At 43.3% G+C, this 22,500-nt stretch overlaps 1 protein-coding gene across 1 annotated transcript; it reads right to left on the bottom strand.

Moving 5' to 3' along the window:
• Nucleotides 1-3,704: 3,704 nt before the first annotated feature.
• LOC145418434 (tubulin beta-1 chain-like) lies at nt 3,705-20,706 on the bottom strand. Its single transcript, XM_080286855.1, has 10 exons — nt 20,463-20,706; nt 9,976-10,084; nt 9,618-9,728; nt 8,909-9,024; nt 8,535-8,663; nt 7,242-7,441; nt 6,333-6,536; nt 5,124-5,275; nt 4,331-4,442; nt 3,705-3,877 (listed from the first exon to the last, which is right to left on the bottom strand). Exons 1-10 carry the CDS (start codon nt 20,517-20,519, stop codon nt 3,733-3,735), a joined length of 1,335 nt encoding a protein of 444 aa, XP_080142981.1. The 5' UTR covers nt 20,520-20,706; the 3' UTR covers nt 3,705-3,732.
• Nucleotides 20,707-22,500: the final 1,794 nt, after the last annotated feature.

Below are 22,500 nucleotides of genomic sequence, written 5' to 3'. Positions count from 1 at the left end.
GTTATATTGGTGCCACCACATGAAGGCGACCCTCTCCAGTACTTGGGAACCGAAAAAAAAAATAATAATAATAACATAAAATAAAAATGCGTCACGGGATTGAAAAACGTTATAATGCTCCGTCTGCTTGTCGCCGCATTTCATTTTCCTGTTTCTACCAGCGCCGCATTAAGCACTGTGGACGTAGGGTCTGTGTGGTCTAGAGACTCACTCGGCGGTATCTTATGTTTCGTGGGGTCTGCTCAGTCAGCTGGTGTGGGCGTGGGTGTGTCTGGGAGTAGGCTATGAATAAATGATGCAGGATAAACACTAGTAACTCGACCTAAGCCTCCCGCAACACACACACACACACACACACACACACACAACCTGGTGGAGTGCAAGATGTTATATATGAACCACTCTGTATACTTCAAATTTCGCTCTGCTGTGTGTGGTCTTTATGGTCTGTGTATCATGTTCCTAAATACGATAATGAAGTGTCTCTCAGCTTACTCACCCCACCCCCCGCCTCCGTCACTTTCATCCCCTTCCCTCCCTCCCTCCCTCTCCACCCTTTACTCTCCCTCCATCTCTACCCCTCCCTTCCCCCTGCCTCTCTCCCCTCACTGTTTCCTACCCCTCTCTCCTTCAACCTTAATCATCCTCCTTCTTCCCCTCCCTCCTCCCCTACTCTATCCTTCACCCCTTCCTCTCCCCAACTTCCCCCACTCCCATGAAGTCCTTAGGGGGTCCTCTGGTACTGACAAGCCGGGGGAAGGGGGAGGGAGGAGGGGGAGGGGATGGAAGAGAGGTGAGAGGAAGATGAGGGGAGGGAGGGGGAGATTCGGGGAAGGAGGGAGAATAGAAGGGAGGGAGGGTAGGGTAGGAGGGGAGGGGAGAAGCCGAAGGGGAGGAAGGAGAGACGAGGAGAGGAACTGAACGGGGGAGAGGAAGGTTTAAATATGGGGGAGTGTGAATAACTGTGTCTGCATACACCCATCACATTCACCTATTCACACTAACTCCGACTGACACCCACACCCACCCACACCCACTCTCACCCATCCATATCCACCCACACCCACCTACACTCACCTACACCCATCCACACTTGCTCATATCCATCCATATCCACCTACATCCACCTTCATCTATCCAACAAAAGCACATTCGTAGGTAATATTCGATACAATGATTAGTTTGTGTGTGTGTGTGTGTGTGTGTGTGTGTGTGTGTGTGTGTGTGTGTGTGTGTGTGTGTGTGTGTGTGTGCGTGTTTTCCAAGCCTATCTCTGTCTGTCTGTCTGTCTCTATTTACTAACAGGCATCTTATCCTAGTTTTTCCTGGACAGACATAACAAAAATGCCTCAAAATCTGTCATAGCCCATCACCACTCCCTCCTTCCTGCCACTCCAAACCGTTTTCACTCATGTACTCTCACTTTGCCTTTTCCTAGGTACTGAAGAGGGACGCCTTCATGTGGTGGCACCGATATGACAAGGCTCCTCCCCTGCCTGATAATACAAACGTCCCTCAGTCCCCTCCCTATCGATATGAATGGGCGGTGGGGCTGATCTGTTATAGAAACGTTCATTTACTCCTCCCCCATCCCCCCAAAAGAGGATGGTGGGCTGAAGAAGGGAAATTTAAGCCTGCAGTCCACTGGTTTCACTTTTCTGATGAGCTTGAGGCCATACAACAACAGTGACACTACTACTACTTCTACCTCTACTTCTGCTACTATTTTTACTACTACTACTACTGCTGCTGCTGCTGCTACTACAACTACTACTAATACTTCTAACGCCACCACCCTTTCCTTCCTTCATATATCTAACCTTACAAATATCGTCACGTCTACTTACTTTTCATTCACAGCCCAAGATGCTTACGTGTTTCAGTATCTTCATTAACTCCTTAAACACACACAGTCATAACCAAGACATCACTAAAAATATAGCAGTTTCCCCAAATCGACTCTGCTTCAAGTTAATCTGATACAGTGAAGCGAGTCATGAATGGCGTTTATATCTCCTATACGCCTTTTACTCTAATTTGGCCTAAAATCGCCATCTCTCCATACTGATTGCTGAGGTGTAACAATAGATCAGCACCATATTATGATGCTAGTCATGAAGAAGTGCGACGGAAAGGATATAGAGCCATACCACTGTCCCTTTCTGCCACTGAACTAAGTGAAAGGGGCTGCAAAAGGACGAAAATTTACGCCAAGTTAGGGTGAAAGAACTATGTCAATTTTCTTGCTTACAGTAGTACTTCACGGAACTTTGATATTTCTACCTTTTTCCTCTTTAGTGAACAAAAACAGGAAAAGGAGGTCAAATTCTAAGAAGGAATGTTTCTTTAGGACTCAGATTAAAGTCGAATAAAGTTGCACATCTACTTTATTTATGCTAGTGGACTTCTATAGCGAAACTGCTTCGTGGTGGCTGACTTTACCTTCAGAGACATACGAACACACTCGTACACACATTCATACACAAGCGCATACACACACATACTCATACAATAATCCACACACAGATGATCGAATATAGAAATGCACATGTCCATTACTTTGTTATAATAAGTGAAATTCCTTAGCATGGCACCAATATACGTAAAACTATATATTATATTAAAGTGTACATATTCTTGGCGTTAAACTGTAAGAGCACCTTCCACACAGTATTAAATTACAGATGCACACATTTCAACGTCTATTATTGTTTCAGGAGTAACAGAAATGCTACAGTACTTTATTCATAACAAAGCAAAAAACACAATGGGATCCCCTTTAATAATCGTTTTCTTTCAAAATGTTTTTACAGAAAATTAAGTAGATTGGACGGACTGCGCTAAGTTTGGAATATTACAAATCACACAAGAACCTATGGGTTTTAATATAGCAAAGTATCAAACAGGACGGCTTGTTTCTCTATAGTCTCTACTATTGTCCATCTTTCGTTTATTATGCTACTGCCACATAATTCGTTCCATCCATTTTTCTCTCCTCATTTTCTTTCTTCATTTCTCCACTATTCATTTCCTTTTTGTCTGCTCTGCATGGGGTTTCTGCATCAGTGTCTTCCTCAAATAATTCTTCTATTTTTTTCTCTTTAATATATTTTCTTTTCGCCTGCTTATTTATACTTCTTTTCCTCCTCCTCCTCCTCTTTCAACTCGTCTCCCTCCTTCTTCCTCATGCCTCTTCCCCCTCATTGCTTCTGTTCGTTCCTACTGTTCCTTCTCCTTCTCTTTTTTCTCCCTTCCCTTGCTACTCTTTTCTTTTTGCTTTTTTCCATTTTCTTTCTCAGTTTCTCCCTCTCTTTCTTCATTCCATGCTGTGCCCTCACTTCTCTTTCTCCTTCCCACTACTCATCCTCCTCCTCCTTCTCATTGCTTATCTTTATCCTCCTTTTCCTTGTGGTTTTCTCCTACTTACTCTTCTCCTCCTTCTGCTCTTCTTCCTCTTCCTTCTCCCTCCTCATTACCTATGTTTCATCTCCTCCTCTCCCTCTTCCTCCTTTTGCTGCCTCGCCTCCTGCTCCTCTTCATCCTCCTTCAACCTCCTTACTATTCACGCTTTTCTTCCTTTTCCTCCTCCTCTTCCTACTCCATTTCTTGCTCCTCCTGGCACCTTCTCTTCCTCCGGCCCATTCTGCTGTACTCCTACAATTTCTTCTTTCCTCTTCCTCTCCCTTCTGTTCCTTCCCCTACTTCTTCCTTCCTCCTGCTTCGCCTGCTCCTTCACTGCTCATGCTCTTGTTCCCAGTTCTCCTCAATGGCGTCGTCTGCTTCGGCTTCCTGGTACTGCTGATATTCCGAGATTAGGTCGTTCAGGTTGGACTCCGCTTCCGTGAACTCCATCTCATCCATACCCTCACCTGTGTACCTGAGTGGTGGAAAGGGAAGGTGAAATTCTGGTCTCGTGCTTTCTCTTTCACTCTGTCTCTCTGGTCTCATGCTTTCTCTTTCAACCTGTCTATCTCTCTGCCGGTTTGTCTCACTGTCTCTCTGTCTTTCTGCTTCTGTATACCTGTGGATGGATTGGAATGAGGTCTGTCTCTCTCTCTCTCCCCGTCTTGTGCTAGTTACTGCATAAATAATGGCAAAATTGAGAACTACACTCTGCCCATTTTAACTTGGCCTAAAATATTCATCTCATCAAAAATTCTCAGCTGCAACAAGAGTAACACTAGAATACGATGCTAGTCAAGAAGAAGTGCTATGGAAAGGATGCAATGCCTTCGTAATACCTGATTCTGTCGCAAAGGGAGTAATTTGAAAAGGACGAATATCTCTGACAGGTTAAGGTGAACGGGGTATAGATATTCCTAGGCCTTACCAATGGAGGAAGGCTTTTCGTCGGAACATGGCGGCAAATTGATCTGCTATCCTTATCACCAGCTCCTGAATGGCGGTCGTGTTGCCTATGAAGGTGCCCGCCATCTTGAAACCTGGGTGAAAACAGTGAGAATTAGAACGAGAATTAGGGGGAAAAAAAAATGTCCTCGTTCGTCGAATCCAATGGGTGAAAATGGTGAGAATTAGAATTAGAATGAGAAAAAAGGGTCACGAAACTCGAATCAGAATTAGATTTTTAAAACTATAATAAAAACTAGACTTAATCACGTATATTCAGAATTAGAATTAGAAATGGATTCAGAACCTAAATTATAGAACCTGAATTACAAACAGCATTAGCAATATTCATAATCAGAAATAGAATCAGAATCAGAATAATCAAAATCAGAGTCAAAATTATAGAATCAGCTAGTGTCAGAATGAGACTTTACGAGGCGGAAGGATATGACATAGAAAAAAAAAATAATTTGGGAGCAGATGCTATGAGGTGCTTAGCCGCAGTTCTTACCTCCTTAACTTAGACCTTTGAGACTATGGCGGGTTATTGACTTATCACTGGGATGCAAGAGTTCGTATTCTCGTCGATAAAGGAAGCTCCCTAACCCCTTTTCCTTGGCGATTTATTATTGGATACGACTAGTTAATATCAATTTGTGTTAATTACTCAGAGTATGGTGGTATCGGGGTGAATTAAATGACACAGAAGGGGGTAATATGGACTAAGTAAAATAAATCGCTTAGGAAGAGGTGTCAGGGAGCTCCCGGAAGCTTACCTCTCGGCGGGATGTCACACACGGCCGTCTTAACGTTATTCGGGATCCACTCCACGAAGAAGGCGGAATTCTTGCTTTGGACGTTCACCATCTGCTCGTCTACCTCCCTCATCGACATGCGACCACGGTACACGGCCGCTACGGTGAGGTACCTGCGGGGAGGGGGAGTAGAAGCGGGTACTGTACTGCACACTATCATCTCATCATCACCATCATCATTACGGTACAAGGCTGCTACGGAGAGGTAAGGTTGGGGAGACGAGGATACGGTACTGTTCACTATCATCATCATCATCATCATCATTACGGTACACGGCGGCTACGGTGAGGCATGGGTAGAAGGTTAAGAGGGTAGTATATTGTTCACTATCTTCGTCACCATCATCATCATCATCATCATCATCATCATCATCATTACGGTACAAGGCTGCTACGGTGAGGTATGGGAGGTGGGCTAAGAGGGTAGGGTATTGTTCACTGTCATCATTATCATCATCATCATCATCATTACGGTACACGGCTGCTATGGTGAGGTATGGGGGTTCACTATCACCATCATTAAGGTACACGCCTGCTACGGTGAGGTACCTATGGAGAGGGGGGGGGAGGGTAGCAAGGAAAATAAAAATGGCGCCTGTTAATAAAGCGCTCCATTCAACAGATTTATTTATTTATTTTCACAAGAGCCGAGTGACTTATTTACCAGCACTGATTTTGCCCTCCATGGCGATCACAAACACACAAATTAAGCTATATTTAATCTTGCTTTCTCCGCGTGACTTTACTTTGCTTTTGACTTATTTCTTCCTTTGTCCTTAGCATTAATAAAAACAAGAATTAAAACTGAAATAAAATAGTAAAACGTAATTGTATTTCAAAGGGTTGCCTTGATGATGTCTGTATCTGTAACTGTCTGTCTGTCTGTCTGTCTGTCAGTCTATCTACGTACCTACCTCCCAGCCTGCCTACCTATCTTCCTACCTCATTACCTACCTACCTGTATATCTATCTACCTATCTGTATCTCCCTATTTACCTACCAACCTTCCTACCTATCTTCCTACCTACCTATATATCTATCTCCCTATTTATCTACCTACCTACCTATCTCCCTGCCTACCCATCTTCCTACCTCTCTATCTACCTGCCTATATATCTATCTACCTATCTATCTCTCAACCAACCTACCTGTCTCCCAATCAACACTCACCTTCCATTTCGCGGATCACAGGCACACATCATATTCTTGGAGTCGAACATCTGGGCGGTCAGTTCAGGCACGCTCAGGGCCTGGAATTTCTGGGAGCTTCTGGAGGTCAAGGGCGCGAACCCCGGCATGAAGAAGTGCAGGCGGGGGAAGGGCACCATGTTGACTGCCAGCTTCCTTAGGTCGGCGTTAAGTTGGCCCGGGAACCTGTATGTGGGAAGGTGCCTTGAGTAAATCGCTAAGGATAAGATGCTAAGGAGTGCAGGTGGGGAAAAGGAATCATGTTGACCGCAAGATTTCTTAGATTATGAGACAGGTTGGTTAAAACAGTTAAGAATGTAAACACAAGCCACGTGTGTTTGTTTACCTAAGACATGTGGTGATGCCAAGATAAGAAAGACGTAAACAAAAAATACGTGCGTATGTTTATGTACCTCAGACACGTGATAACTCCAGATATGGTGAGCGACACGAAGCGAAAACTATAGTAAAAAGCCGGAAGTATTTTTTTTCCTAGAGGTATGGCTGAGGCACCAGAAACGTAAACGAAAACCACGTGCATTTGTTTACCTAAGACACGTGACGACAGTGTGGTTGAGACAGGGTAATGGCTGAAGCTGCGAGCAAACGTAACTTCAAAAGCATGTACGTTTGTTTATTTACCTAACAAAACAAGTGCGTTTGTTTATTTACCCAAGAAAAACAAGTGCGTTTGTTTATATACCTTACAAGAGCCAGGTGCGTTTCTTTATGTAATGAGAAAAAAGCACGTGCGTTTGTTTATTTACCTGACAAAAAAATGTGCGTTTGTTTATTTACCGGAGGCACGTGGTAGCTTCGGACATGGTGAGGGAGACCTGTGAATGAGGCAGGGAAAATGTAAACAAAAACCACGTGCGTTTGTTTATTTACCTGAGGCACGTGGTCACTCCGGACATGGTGAGGGACACGAGGTGGTTGAGGTCCCCGTAGGTGGGCGTGGAGAGCTTCAAGGTGCGGACACAGATATCGTACAGGGCCTCGTTGTCGATGCAGTAGGTCTCGTCAGTGTTCTCGACCAGTTGGTGCATGGACAGGGTCGCGTTGTAGGGCTCCACCACAGTGTCTGATACCTGGATTAAAATGTAAAGCTTTCGGGGCGTGAGAAAAGGGTGGAAGAATATATAGGACATTTACTGCAACCTGACAAAAATTCGTAATCCTTTTTGGGTCACTCGAAGACCAGGTACTTTAGTCAGACTGGAGATTTGATTTGACTAGTAACTAAGGACCCTCATTTCTACCTCATAAACATGGCTCATAAATTATCACGAAGCCATAGTATAGTATTAATGTTATAGAAGTGGCCCAGCTCTGTCGTATGAAAACAAACCGATTATAGTACAAGGAATATTCTAGGATTCAGTGGCATGAAAAAGAATGAAAGAATGGAAAAGAGTGAAAAAAAGCTTAGTACCTGGAACACACACACACACACACACACACACACACACACACACACACACACACACACACACACACACACACACACACACACACACACACACACACACACACACACACACACACACACACACACACACACACACACACACACACACACACACACACACACACACACACACACACACACACACACACACACACACACACACACACACACACACACACACACACACACACACACACACACACACACACACACACACACACACACACACACACACACACACACACACACACACACACACACACACACACACACACACACACACACACACACACACACACACACACACACACACACACACACACACACACACACACACACACACACACACACACACACACACACACACACACACACACACACACACACACACACACACACACACACACACACACACACACACACACACACACACACACACACACACACACACACACACACACACACACACACACACACACACACACACACACACACACACACACACACACACACACACACACACACACACACACACACACACACACACACACACACACACACACACACACACACACACACACACACACACACACACACACACACACACACACACACACACACACACACACACACACACACACACACACACACACACACACACACACACACACACACACACACACACACACACACACACACACACACACACAAACCTTAGGACTGGGCACAACGGAGAATGTGTTCATGATGCGGTCTGGGAATTCCTCTCTGATTTTGGAGATGAGAAGCGTACCCATGCCGGAGCCCGTGCCGCCGCCTAGTGAGTGAGCCAGCTGGAAACCCTGTAAAGCAAGAGGGAAGAAAGTTAGCTCTAATTGTCTCTATCTGTCTTTCTTTCATTCACAGCATGGTGAAAATAGAGGATAAAGTCAGGTTTTTCTCTCTTCTCACTACTCGTATTTGGTAATATTTTGAGCCTCTCTCTCTCTCTCTCTCAAGAAATGGACACACACACACACACACACACACACACACACACACACACACACACACACACACACACACACACACACACACACACACACACCTGCAGGGAGTCACATTCCTCACACTCCTTCCGAATCCCGTCCAGTACCGAATCCACCAACTCGGCCCCCTCTGTGTAATGACCCTTGGCCCAGTTGTTCCCCGCGCCGCTCTGACCTGGGACGAGGGAGGAGAAGTGAGGTCAGACGGGGTTACATCTGATTTGATTTGTTTTGGATCGATTGGGTTTAAGAGGATAGGATTTGATTAAAATTTGTTACATATGTGTGACTTAGATTGCCAATTAAAAAAATGCACATTGATTGATTGATTGATTGATTGATTCTACACTACTACTACCGTTACTACTACTACTACTACTACTACTACTACTACCGATGTTACTATTATCACTAGTAAGCTTTTCCTATCAGTATTATCGCTACCACTACCATCACTATCACCATTACCACCACCACCACCACCATTACTACTACCACCACTACTACTACTACTGCCATTATTATTATTATTATTATTATTATTATTATTATTATTATTATTACTACTACTACTACTACTACTACAACTACGGTGCTACTACTGCTACAAAAACTCCTACTACTGTTGATACCACTACCACCATTACTACTACTCCTACTTCTACTACTGCCACTATTATTACCACCACAACCACCACCACCACCACCACCACTACTACTACTACTACTACTACTACTACCCTGTCGCTTCCGCAGATGTGCACTTACCAAACACAAAGTTGTCTGGTTTGAAGAGAGAACCAAACTGGGACGACCTGACATGGTCCATGGTTCCAGGTTCCAGGTCCACCAATACCGCCCTGGGCACGTACCGACCCCCTGGTAATCCACACAGGTCAACACAGGTCATGAAACAGGCCACAAGCAGGTCACTAGAAAGAATCACTAATTATCCCATTTTCTTTTCTCACAAAATTCAGTTTCATGTAAAGTTTTTCCTCTTTTTTCCGTAATCAAGAGGTAGTAGATTTAGCCAGGAAATTATAACTAAAATATTGAAGTAGATAAATAGACAGGTAGTTAGAGAGGTAGGTAGGTAGATAGATAAATAAAATAATCGTCTCACCATTCGCCTCATTGTAGTACACGTCAATTCTCTCCAGTTGAATTTCATGTGTGCCGTGGTAGTGGCCGGTGGCGTCAACTCCATGTTCGTCGCTGATTACCTCCCAGAACTGTGGTGGGGAGAGGGACTTGGGTGATTTAGAGAGATAGAGAGAGAGGCACAGGGATTAAGAGAGATAATAGAAAGACACAGTGAGAGAGAGAGATGCAAAGTGAATACGAGAGATAGAGAGAGGCACAGTGAATAAGAGAGATATACAGAGAGAGGCAAAGTGATTAAGAGATACAGAGAGGCACAGATTTAAGTTGACAGAGATAAGGGCAAAGGGATGTACAGCACTATACCTTATAAAGATAAGTGAGCAAAGAGAGGCAAAGATATAAGATAAAGAGAGGTATCATACTTCGTGAGAGCAAGTTACGTAGAGAGAGGCATAAACATAAGACAAATGCATGTACAGCAGCGTACTCCATTTAAGTACACAGAGAGGCATAGATATAAGCTGAGAGAGAGAGAGAGAGAGAGAGAGAGAGAGAGAGAGAGAGAGAGAGAGAGAGAGAGAGAGAGAGAGAGAGAGAGGCAATCAACACTGACCTTTCGTTAACCCATCGATCCTCTTGTAAAGACCCTCTCAAGCCAAGCCTCTCAGGGGGTATTATAATAATTCAGTAACAATCTTTCTCCCCTCCCCCCTCCCCATGATCCTGGAGAGGGGCGCCTTCACGTGGTGGCACCGATATAACCAGGCGGCTCCACTGCCCGGTTATACAAACGTTCCTCAACTCCCTCCTTATCCCTCAAGAACAAAAAATAAAAACAAAGAAATTGATTGGTGTAATGGCTTGAGTGGAGTCATCGTTTACGTAATAGATTCTCAGAATACACACACACACACACACACACACACACACACACACACACACACACACACACACAGTCTGAAATTACATATTGATTTATATACGCATATATTTTATATCTCAAAAAAATGTGTATATGATTCTTACTACCCTTCCACTCGTAAAATTTGATCAGCCTATGTATGTATTGTATGTAAGTATGTATGTGAGTATATACAGTATGTATGTATGTATGTATGTATGTATGTGTGTATGTACGTATGTATGGCTGTGTGTGTGTATGTGTCTATAGTGTCTTTACCGTAGCCTGATAAAGATCTCTAACCCCTTTCAGCTCAGTTGATGGCCAAGTATAGCCAGAGTGCAGGGTTGAGTTGACTAGTAACCAAGGAGACTCAATCCTGCATCACAACTAAGAGTCATTAAATTTCACGAAACCACAACATAGTATTCAAGGTACAGGAGTTTTTTAGTTCTGTCGTGTAAAAACAAACTACTGACAAACACAGCGTCTTCAGGGTATAGTTGGCGCCACAGACGTACCCGAGAGCAAAAGAAAGGTCACAGAAGTAGGCGTAGTCTTGTTGTGGGAGGCAGAGCGAGTGGAGGGGCTGGATAATTTAGTACGATGGAAAGAATGATGTGGAGGGGCTGGGAGAGGGGACTAGGGTATGCATCCAACAGGCGCGGAGTCCGTACAGGTGATGCGGAGCTAGAGACTGCTTACTTTAAGGATATCATAGACCTAAATTGTAAAGATTGGTAAGAGACGTCTTTTCAAAGTCTTAGTTAGCTTCTTGCCACCATTTCCTCCAATAATCTCCAATTTTTTACTGTTTTCCTAGAGGTCGATGCATGCAGAGGTATCCAGTGGGTGTATCTAGTGTATAATTACAGCCCACACCTGCCACACCACCACACCCTGCAGCCAGATCGATAATACTGGATCATACCAGATCTGCTAGGAAAGGTCCTGACTTCTGCATAATACTGCTTCTACTACTACTACTTCTACTATCCACTACTACCACTACTACTACTACTACCAGAACTACTCTTACTACCACCACAACTACTACCACCACCACAACTACATCTATTACCACCACCACCGCCACCACCACTACCACAGTTCCAGAAAGCCATCCGCCTAACATTCCAAGCCTCAAGTCACGTTCAAGTCGTTCAAAGTGCTCGTGTCATGCCAGGTCGTGATGGTCGTGGTGGTGGTGGTGGAGGGTTGCGTCGGTCATTCACCTGTCCTGGGTTCGTATCCCGGCTAAGTGGAGAGGGGGATCGATTTGGAACGTGGTTTGGATGTAGGTCGCGAGCTGAATGGCGGATGTTTGGAGTGACGGAAAAACTTGGTGCTGTGTCATTCACCTAAAATAAGTTAATTTAATGTAACCTTACTTAATTCAGCTTTATCTAACCTAACTTAAGCTAATCCGGTCTCATTTAACCCAACTAGCCTAACTTAATCTTACCTAGCCCAACCTAATCTAACCTACCCAGACCTAACCTGACCTGACCTTATCAAATTTTGTCTCACCCAACCTAAGGAAACATTGACATAGCCAAGCCTTATTTAATCTAAGCTAATATTACCTACTTTAATGTAATCTAGCTTAATCACACCAAACCTGACCTAACCTAGCCAGCTGAATCAAACCTAACCCATTCTGTTCGTCTGCCTGTCTGCGTGTCTGTTTTTCTGTCTGTCTGCATGTCTGTTTACGTGACTGTCATCATGTCGATTAAACCAAAGAATTTCGAATGAGGGGGAGGAAGGCTGGGAGAGGGAGTACAGACGAGGGAGGAAGGGAGGAAGAAAGAGAGAGGAAGAATAAACCAGGCGAAGAGGGAGGAGGGTGGGGAAAAGGAGGAACAGACAAACTGACAGACAGATGAACAGGAGTGATAATTTCCTGCCCTCGGCATAAACAAAAAGTCTACGGTCTCTCCCACCCCAGTTTCACTATCTCCTATACAGAGGTGATAATTTCCTGATCGCACAAACACAAAAAGTCTACGGTCTCTCCCACCCAGATTTCACTATCTCCTTCTACAGTAGCCTACCTACAGTATTCAGTGATATCTCCTGTCAGTTCGAAATACATCCTTGTCATTTTCGGGTGCCGGTGATGCAGTGGTTATTACATTCGGCTCGCTATTGGAAAAACTTGAGTTCAATTCTCGGGCAGGTCAGACTTTTGGACAAGGTTCGCTTCCCCCTTGTATCTGTTCACCCAGCAGTACGATTGTGAACCTGCATGTAATTTCGGTTGTTATGTATTGTATTTGGAGTTGACGAAGCGCTACACGCGGCATCGCTGTGCACCCTGGCTGGAGCAGTTGCGGTGTCCATCCAGGAGCCAAATATTCTCATTTCCTTGCACCTCGACATGAGGATGGACCCTGTACCTATCCTGGTGAGGCGCTGTGTATCACATGGGGGCGTCAGACCCTACACGGTGTATGTACTGGACTGTACTGTACCTGTAGGACGGCCACACAGAAGCAATTGTTTAGCTGTGATTGACGGGTCTGCTCAGCCAGATAGACCTGGGTTAAGTATCAACAATTACAACGAACCGTATTCTAGGGGAAGATTGCGATTCAGCACAAACTGATCCGTCCTGAGTTCTTCCATTTTACCACTAAGGCATCGTGTGATAATACGAAGAAAGTAAGAAATACAAAATAATGGTAGTGAAGTGGTAGCGACCATCGATTACGTGACTGGTACCTTAACTACTCAACCATCATTAGCCACTACACCTGCCTCATTAGTAATTACTTGACTGATGGCGTCCACATTATCTTAATTAGGGCTATCATCATCGCTACTCTGTCATTAGCCTTCACAACACGCCACCATCAAATCACCAACAACCATCACCATACCTTGTTATCACCTGAGGGAACTGGCCTAATCTCACATCCTAAATACTAAGTCGTGGGTGCGTGGCATTCGATGGGCCTTGGTTATGAGGTAGGAATGAGTCTCCTTGGTTACTAGTTAAATCAATCCCTCAATCTTACCGTACGTGGCCATTAACTGAACTGAAACTATTACTACTCCTACTACCACTACTACTACTATTACTACTACTACTACTACCACCACCACTACTACTACTATCATAACTACCACAGCCATATCTACAACAGCCACCACAACCCCCACCACCTACCACAACTACCACTACAACCACTAAAACATCCACATAGACTAGATTCACCACAACTACCACAACTTTACCACACTTACCACACCTAAAACACTCAGCCCCAGAGAGAGAGAGAGAGAGAGAGAGAGAGAGAGAGAGAGAGAGAGAGAGAGAGAGAGAGAGAGAGAGAGATGGACTGGCAGCAAGGTGAGTCACGAAGGAAGATAAATCGATTTGTCAATATCCCTCTCTCTCTTTCTCTTTTTTTTTCTCTCTCTAACTCTGTCAATACTAGCCAGGGACGGGTGATGCTGAGAGAGAGAGAGAGAGAGAGAGAGAGAGAGAGAGAGAGAGAGAGAGATTAACATTATGAAGAAAAAGCTTACTCTTTGATAATCGACGTATAGAAAAGGGTCTCTCTCTCTCTCTCTCTCTCTCTCTCTCTCTCTCTCTATCTCACACACACACACACACACACACACACACACACACACACACACACACACACACACACACACACACACACACACACACACACACACACAGGAAGTGGTGTATGTGCAGACGAAACAGGAAATGAGGAGGAAACGAATACCTGTGAAAGACTAATAAACACTCTTTGGTATTATCAACTTAATTTAGAGTTTCCAGGTCTCTAAGGTGGCAGGGAAGGTGTGATTAGGTGTGAGGGTAAGGCAGGGTGGGGGTGAGGCAGGGTGAGGGTGAGGCAGGGTGGGAGTGAGGCAGGGTGAGGGGGTGCAGGTCGGGGCTGTGTCACTCTACATACTTCACTCTAAAATGAGAGTGTTCCGGGTAGCAGGGTCCCTTACGTCATTTCTACCACTTTGACACATTTAACAAACCTCACACTTAGATGACTTGCACCTTACACATTTACTCACCGCACTTACATCTCCTACCTACATAAATTACTTACGTCTGACACTTATTTAATTTACAAACTCCTGCACTTACATATATCTTTTACACTTCAACTGCTACTTACAATATCACTGGCACACAGGCCTCGAATCCACACTTAATGATACTTACACCTACTTACGTGACTTACATTACTACCTACACTGTCACTAACCTACAAACTATATCGTGCTGGTCCCTTCACGGGATGGCACCGCCGTAACCAGGCGACTCTGCTACCTGGTTACATACAAGTCCTTCAATTCCCTCCCTATCCCTCAAAAGGATGATGGAGGACTACAGGAAAAGGACGGTTTCAGCCTGCAGTCCACTGGGTTCACGTCCAGATCAATCAAGAACACCACCAACAACAATAGCAACAATGAGAAAATAACTGACATCCAACACGCATTCTAACCCTTTCAGTTTTTTTTCTTTTTTTATTCAACACAAGGGAGACTTCTGGGGTGGGACACTAAAACCATATTTACGATCAACGCCCTGTCGTAACTTTTATATTTGTTTTTGCAGGAAGAAATGGAGACGTGGAGATACTGCAGCCTCTGGACGATTTTAATCAACTTAAGGCAGACTTCTCGTGGAAATCATCTCAGTTCGCCTATTAAGGTGTCATGGCGTCTTTCAATCTGTGTTCCATTCTCGTTCCCGCCATACGATCTTCTTCATCTTCAGGGAGAACTTTCGTAATGAAGGGGCTAACGAATCTCTACGTGGGAGAAAGGAAGGAGAAACCCAAAATGTGGGAGGTGACCAGGAGACCGTCCCCTGCGCGAGATCAATACAAGTCCACTTAAGAGGGAGGGAACGCGGGAGTCATTACGATTTCGGCAAGGTCATTCCACTTTTCTCTCCCCTCGCCCCTACTTTAGACCTCGGGGCCGAAGAAGTTAATGTAATAAGCAAAGGGAAATGAGGGAAATGCGTAAAATTAGCGTTAATGAGTGTGGAGAAAGGGGAGTAATTAGTATGAGTGTATGGTGAAAGTAAACAAATATATGCTCTGTTCGGCAAACGGATATTTTTTCGTCTAATTGGTTAAATAGAAGTTCGAGCCCTCCTAAATCCAAAATATTATTTATAAAAAAAAAGTAACAATTAGTCTGTTTACATTACCTGTCCAATCTGTCTATCAGTTTATCTCCCTGTCTATCTTTCTTCCTATCTATCTGTCTATCTATCTAGTTATTAATTATCTACCTGCCTATCTATACCTGTCTGTCTACTTATCCATATAGTTATCTATTTATCTAAAATCATACACATAATTCCAATGGTTTATTTTAATGAACGCTCTCGAACTCCGTCTCTAAACACCCTTCAATCAGCTCGCAGGCGGAAATCATTACAAACATCTCGGCTCAGTCCCAATTCGACATATAATTAGGAAAACCAATTAGCTAAATGCAGCTTAAATTGGGTGTTCCACTAAACTATATGCCCAGGATTCTTCTTATTATCATCCATGGCTTCATTCTCCATGTTTATCATACGTTTGCTGTAAGTCATTGAGAGAGGGTGACGAGGGTGACAGCGAGGCCCGAATTATCATGATTCGGTGGGAGGGTGAGCGAAGGGTTATGCAAATTTTCTTTTTTTCTTTTCTTCTTTCTTTCTGCATTTTTCTTGTGTATGATCTCTTTTATTTTTCTTTATTCTCCCCCTGTTCATTTTCCTGCTTTCCTCTGCTTTCCATTTTCTTTATTTTCTCCTTCCCTTTTTCCCTTTCCTTATTTTCGTGGTTCCAAAACTCTGCTATTTCCTTTTCTCTCCTTCTCGTCTCTAATTTTCCTTTTCTTCATATTTTTCTGCTTCTATTCCGTTATAGTTTGTAGTAATCTAGGACAACAGAGCCAGGAAATGAGTAATATTTGAAAGTGGAAGAAAATGAAGAAGAAAAACAATGGCTCGAGCGGGAAGGAGACAGTAGACTTACATTCCAGTGTGGTGGAGGAGATTTATTGAGAGAGAGAGAGAGAGAGAGAGAGAGAGAGAGAGAGAGAGAGAGAGAGAGAGAGAGAGAGAGAGAGAGAGAATTTGCGTGTATGTATGTATGAATGTATGCATATATGTATGTATGTATAATATATGTGTATGTCTGCATATGCGTGTATGTATGCATATGTGTGTACGTGTGTGTGTGTGTGTGTGTGTGTGTGTGTGTGTGTGTGTGTGTGTGTGTGTGTGTGTGTGTGTATGCATTTCCTTGACCGTCACACATAATGATCTACCCGGAACTCAACACTGGAAATCTTGGCGAAAATTTACCACCTCCCAAGACAATCCTAAAGATATTTCAAACCAGCTGGAAAATACACCAAAACTATGTATATTTTTCCCTCTTAAAAATTACTAGCATGTAAAATATATATATAAAAAAATGGCACTAAAAAAAACTAAGAAGATATATGGATGAGGCAAAACACGTTAAGCTTTCCACTATGATGAATATTTTGCTTCTCGTAATCCCCACTCCCAGACGAATTCCTTTAGGTTAATCCCATCAATCCTCGTCTTTTTTTGTATTTTGTCCTTTAGGTTTCCAGGCGATTTTATTCAGCGATGGAGACCTCGAAATGAACGGGTCTGGCCTTTGGTTCCTTCATCCTTGCACAAAAAAGAAAATGAAGGTTCTGTCAAATCTATCCAGTTCGAAACGTCTATCTAAAGCAAAATAGATTAGTTTGAAAATAGCCAGAAGAAGCTGAAAAAATACGTCAGTCAATTGGAGTGGGTTAAGCTGCAAAATCGACCTTATAAGTTTACTTCATTACTACTAGATTCCTTCACTCAGCTTAAGAACACCCTCTCGGATCTAAGGGGCTAAGCTTGAAATTATTTAAGTGTAGGAACGCACCTGGCAGGCTTAAGCATTTGTATTCACGGTCAAACCACCTGTTACAAGGTTATAAATATGCATCTTGGGTCGCAACGCCGTCTGTGAGGAGTTAATGCGCCGAGTCAACAAATGGCCCCGCAACACGACTCATAAAAGCGCACCCTCGGGAGAGTTCACCTTGGAGTAAAACGTGAATTCGACATTAGTGCGTTTGTTCTAACCTGGCAAAGATACCTAACCCCCTTTTGCTCAGTTGATGGCCAGGTGTAGTCCGATTGGAGAGTTGATTTGACATTTAACCAAAGTGCTACATTCTTACATCATACTGTAACTAAATTCGTTGATTTTTATGCAGCCACGACTTAGTATTCAAAATGTGGGAGTGGCCAAGGTCTATTAGTTAACAACAAGCAAATATAGAAATGTTTATGTTACCTATCGACCAGAAGAGAGCATACCTACTGAAACGCTTTATACAGTGGTGCCTACTGTCTTTTAAAATGGATGGACTTAGGAATTTTCAAAAGTTAAAAAAGGCGGGGAACACCAGAGTATGAATCAATAAGCTTCGCGACTCTGAACCGGTAAGTGGAGGGCGGTACGTTAAGCCCTTTCAGAAAATCCCACACACATAAACCCGGGACACAAATGGATTAAATATGTATGATTCAAAGTAGGGAACATTACAAGTTACGATTCTACCAAATAACTGTACAAACTTCCATCAAAGAATCGTACGAATTTTTAAGGGCAGACGTAAAGCAAAATCACCCCCAAGAAAAGCCCGCCAAAGCGACGCTCGGAAATCCACTTTAGGCACGTCACCCCTCAGGACGGGTTGTGTTTACCTAGCCATAATTCTGTCAGTATAGGCCGTCTTACTCTTATACTGCCCCTCTGCTGTGTAATTCCTGACGGTTGGCTGTTTATTCTGTTTATTTAATGCTGTATGTGAGGGTAAATGGTGAGGGAACGGATTGATCGATTAACCCCTTCAGTACGATGAGTTATTTCAATGTATTTTTCCCACCGCCAGGAGATTTAATATTTACATAGACGAGGGGGAGACCAAGGATGAGATGGAGGGATGGAGTGGAGGGATATATGAGCGAGGATGTCTGTGTTGGAGAGAGGGCAGCCAAGTGGTAGAGGACAAGGCGACGTGAAGACGATTTGTTTGTAACGCCCCTTGCGAGATTAAGTCGTCTAGCAGTAGAGAGATACCTGTAGAAAGATAGATAGACAGATACACAGATAGATAGATGGATAGATGGATGGATGGATGGAAGGATGTATAAAACTTTCGAAATGCAGAAGTTAAGTATAGTCTCAATTAAGCTTTCCACTAGATAGATTATAGACAGATAGATAGAAAGACAGATAGACACACAGATAGACCTTTCGGCGTACAGAGGATAGATAAAGTCCTCATTAAGCTCTTCATAATTAGGGTCCTCTCCAAAGCCGCAGAAATTCGTGAGGTATAATGATAAATAAATAAAATAAATAAAGACTCCATTAAAGTGAACAGATTAATAGAAACAATGAACAATGAACTTATGGACGAAATTTTTGGCATACCAGCACTCCGATTAGAGAGAGAGAGAGAGAGAGAGAGAGAGAGAGAGAGAGAGAGAGAACAGCACTTTTTTATTGATCTTTAACTCATGGCGTAAATTTTTGACAAAGCAACTTTCCTACTTCAAACGAAACGTCGTGAAAATTTTCCACTGCAATTCTTTGGGTTGATATTCGTGTCGGGGGTGGAATGTGGAAGGGTGGATGTGGCGGGGGAGAAATGTGGAGGGGTGGATGGGACAGGGGTAGAATGTGGAGGGGTGGATGGGACAGGGGTGGAATGTGGAGGGGTGGATGGGGCAGGGGAGGAATGTGGAGGGGTGGATGGGACAGGGGTGGAATGTGGAGGGGTGGATGGGGCAGGGGAGGAATGTGGAGGGGTGGATGGGACAGGGGTGGAATGTGGAGGGGTGAATGGGGCAGGGGAGGAATGTGGATGGGTGGATGGGACAGGGGTGGAATGTGGAAGGGTGGATGCGACGGGGGAGGAATGTGGGGGGGGGTGGATGCGACAGGGGTGGAATGTGGAGGGGTGGATGTGACGGGGGAGGAATGTGGAGGGGTGGATGCGACGGGGGAGGAATGTGGAGGAGTGGATGCGACAGGGGTGGAATGTGGAGGGGTGGATGCGACAGGGGAGGAATGTGGAGGGGTGGATGCGACACGGGGGAGTTGTGTGGATGGAGGAGGATGGATAGAAACCCCAACGGTAATAAGAGATGCAAATGATGGTGGATGAAATGTCGTATAATATCCACCTATTGTCGTGACGACTGGTGAGTGCCCACATTTCGATGAATAAATAGATAGATAGATAGATAGATAGATAGATAAAGTAGACAGATAGACAGATAAACAACCTGACAGGCAAAGTTTTCCATTCAAAAATCCAGATTAAAACATGCCTATATCTCCAAGCCTATTTGTAATCAAGTTAATATAGACAGATCAAGAGGAAGATAGCGAATTAAATAGACCAACAGATAGATAATTAGAGAGACGAGTAAAGGGAAAATATAATAAACAGATATACAAAAAGACAGATAAAACATATTCAATAAAGGCCATTAAAAAAAAAAAAAGTCAACATCCACCAACCTTAGCGCCGATCTGGTTCCCACACTGACCCGCCTGGATATGAACGATCTCTCTCATCTTGCCCTCGGTTCCTCTTCTTCTGGGTCTCCTGCTACTCCTCACGTGCCCTCCGGAACCTTCTACAAGTACTGGCGAGGTCCTGAGGAATTTCTAGATCCTCTCCTGCTGTCTCTGGCTTTTGTTTACGTTGCGCGCGTGGCCGAATTCTCCGTAGGCCGAACGCGGAGTGGTGGCATCATCTTGGAATTTTATAGGTATGGATTTGGCTCAGATCGCCCAGCCTCCCTCCCGCGCACCTGGTTCGGTCCCCTGACGCGATTCGAAGCTCACAATGTCTTCCATACGACTAAATCCTGAAGAAATTAGAGACAGTAGGGGTTTGGATTTGTTCTTTCGGTCCTAGCTAATGATTTCGGTGCACTGATCGAAATCTATTTATTCTTTTCTGTTTTAGCTTAATACCAAATCTTCCATGCAACTAGAAGGATAGGAAACTGAAGCAAAGCGAGGTTTAGGATTCGTTCTTTAGGCACCGTGATGAATTTGGCTCCCTAGTTCAGAATTATATAAGTACTTTTTTCCAGTGCCAAACCTTCCGTCCGTACATATATGCAGAAGACACTGAAGTAGGTATGAGTATTATTTCTCACTGCGCTGACTAATGATTTCTGTGATCTGGTTTGGTGATGCGTCCCTTTTTAAATCAGTTTCAGCAGAACCGCTCCTGATTTGCTTCAGTTTAAAATGGGAAAGACTTAAATAAATTCATATATTAAATTCAGTTTGGTCCTGTTTGGTTGTTATTTTCCCCCCCGTACGACCACTTTTCTTTAAGTGTCAGTCATATGCCAACTTTTCGACCGAATTCTGAGAAAACTGAATAATATATGACTCGATTGATTTTGGTCTCCCGGTATTGATTGATTCCGGTAATCTGGTTCGATTCGGCCACTTTTAGATTTTTTTTTTCAATTCTACCGTTTCCACACGAGAAAAAATCAGAATAAACTTGATTAAAAAAAAACTGCTGTAAATTTATTCTCCCATGCTTTCCATTACACCTTGGCCATTTATGAGTTTGTTTCAGCTTAAAATTTTCCAAAAAACTAAATTTAAGGAGGAATGTTGAATTAATTGGCCTGTTTATCCATTCCTTCGTCTCTTTTCTTTGGTTCAGTTCCTTGTTAATTAAATTTGTTTCAGCATATTTTCCTTAACACTAACGAGCGAAAAAAAATGAAAATAAGTGAATTGTTTATTATTTTCTTCGTGTATTTAGTTTTTTTTTTCGGTTCGGTTCTCAAGATTGAATTCGATAAGAGTTACTTTATGCGATTACTGAAGGAGAATTTTAAGATGGATAAACACAGACCTAAAATTTGTTTTCTCGTGAATCCCAGTGCAATCGTCACTTCTAGATATGTTCCACGTCAATACATTCCATACCACTAAACGCAGAACGAACTGAACAAGAGAATTTGTTCTTTTTAAGTGTTGTAATTCGATTCAATCACATTTTTTCAAATTATATTTCATTTTTTAGTTTTTAGATTTGTTCCAGTTCAATACATTCCATAAGATTAACCACAGAGCATACCAAACTGAATAATTTTGTTCGTTATAGTGTTCCAATTCGGTTTGGTCACGTTTCTAGTATAAAGTCCAAAGTTTTCTTTCTTTTCTTTTTGTTCCAGAACAAGCCATTTCATACGATAAATCCCGGAACAAACCAAGATGAATAATTTTGTTCCTTACAGTGTTCCAATTCGGTTCGGTCATTGGTTCATTTATATTCCAGTATTTATTTCCGTCTGGTTTAAGTCCTGACAAATTCTCGTCAATTTAGGAGGCTCTCTAAGCACCCTCTTTCTTAGCGATTTATTTTCCACATTATATCCGGAAATTCCACGGACTGTCACTAGTACGTAAGATTATATTTACGAATCACTTACGAAAATAAGTTGGGAAGGAAGAGTTGCTAAGAGGCCTCGCTAGCAGACTGAAAAATGGGTTCCAGCTGGCTGCACAAGGACACAAG

The sequence above is a fragment of the Coenobita brevimanus genome, chromosome 14 (assembly GCF_032717465.1).
Source record: "Coenobita brevimanus isolate Jiangsu-jjx chromosome 14, ASM3271746v2, whole genome shotgun sequence".
NCBI lineage: Eukaryota > Metazoa > Arthropoda > Malacostraca > Decapoda > Coenobitidae > Coenobita > Coenobita brevimanus.
This window is presented reverse-complemented; position numbering and strand designations above follow the sequence as displayed.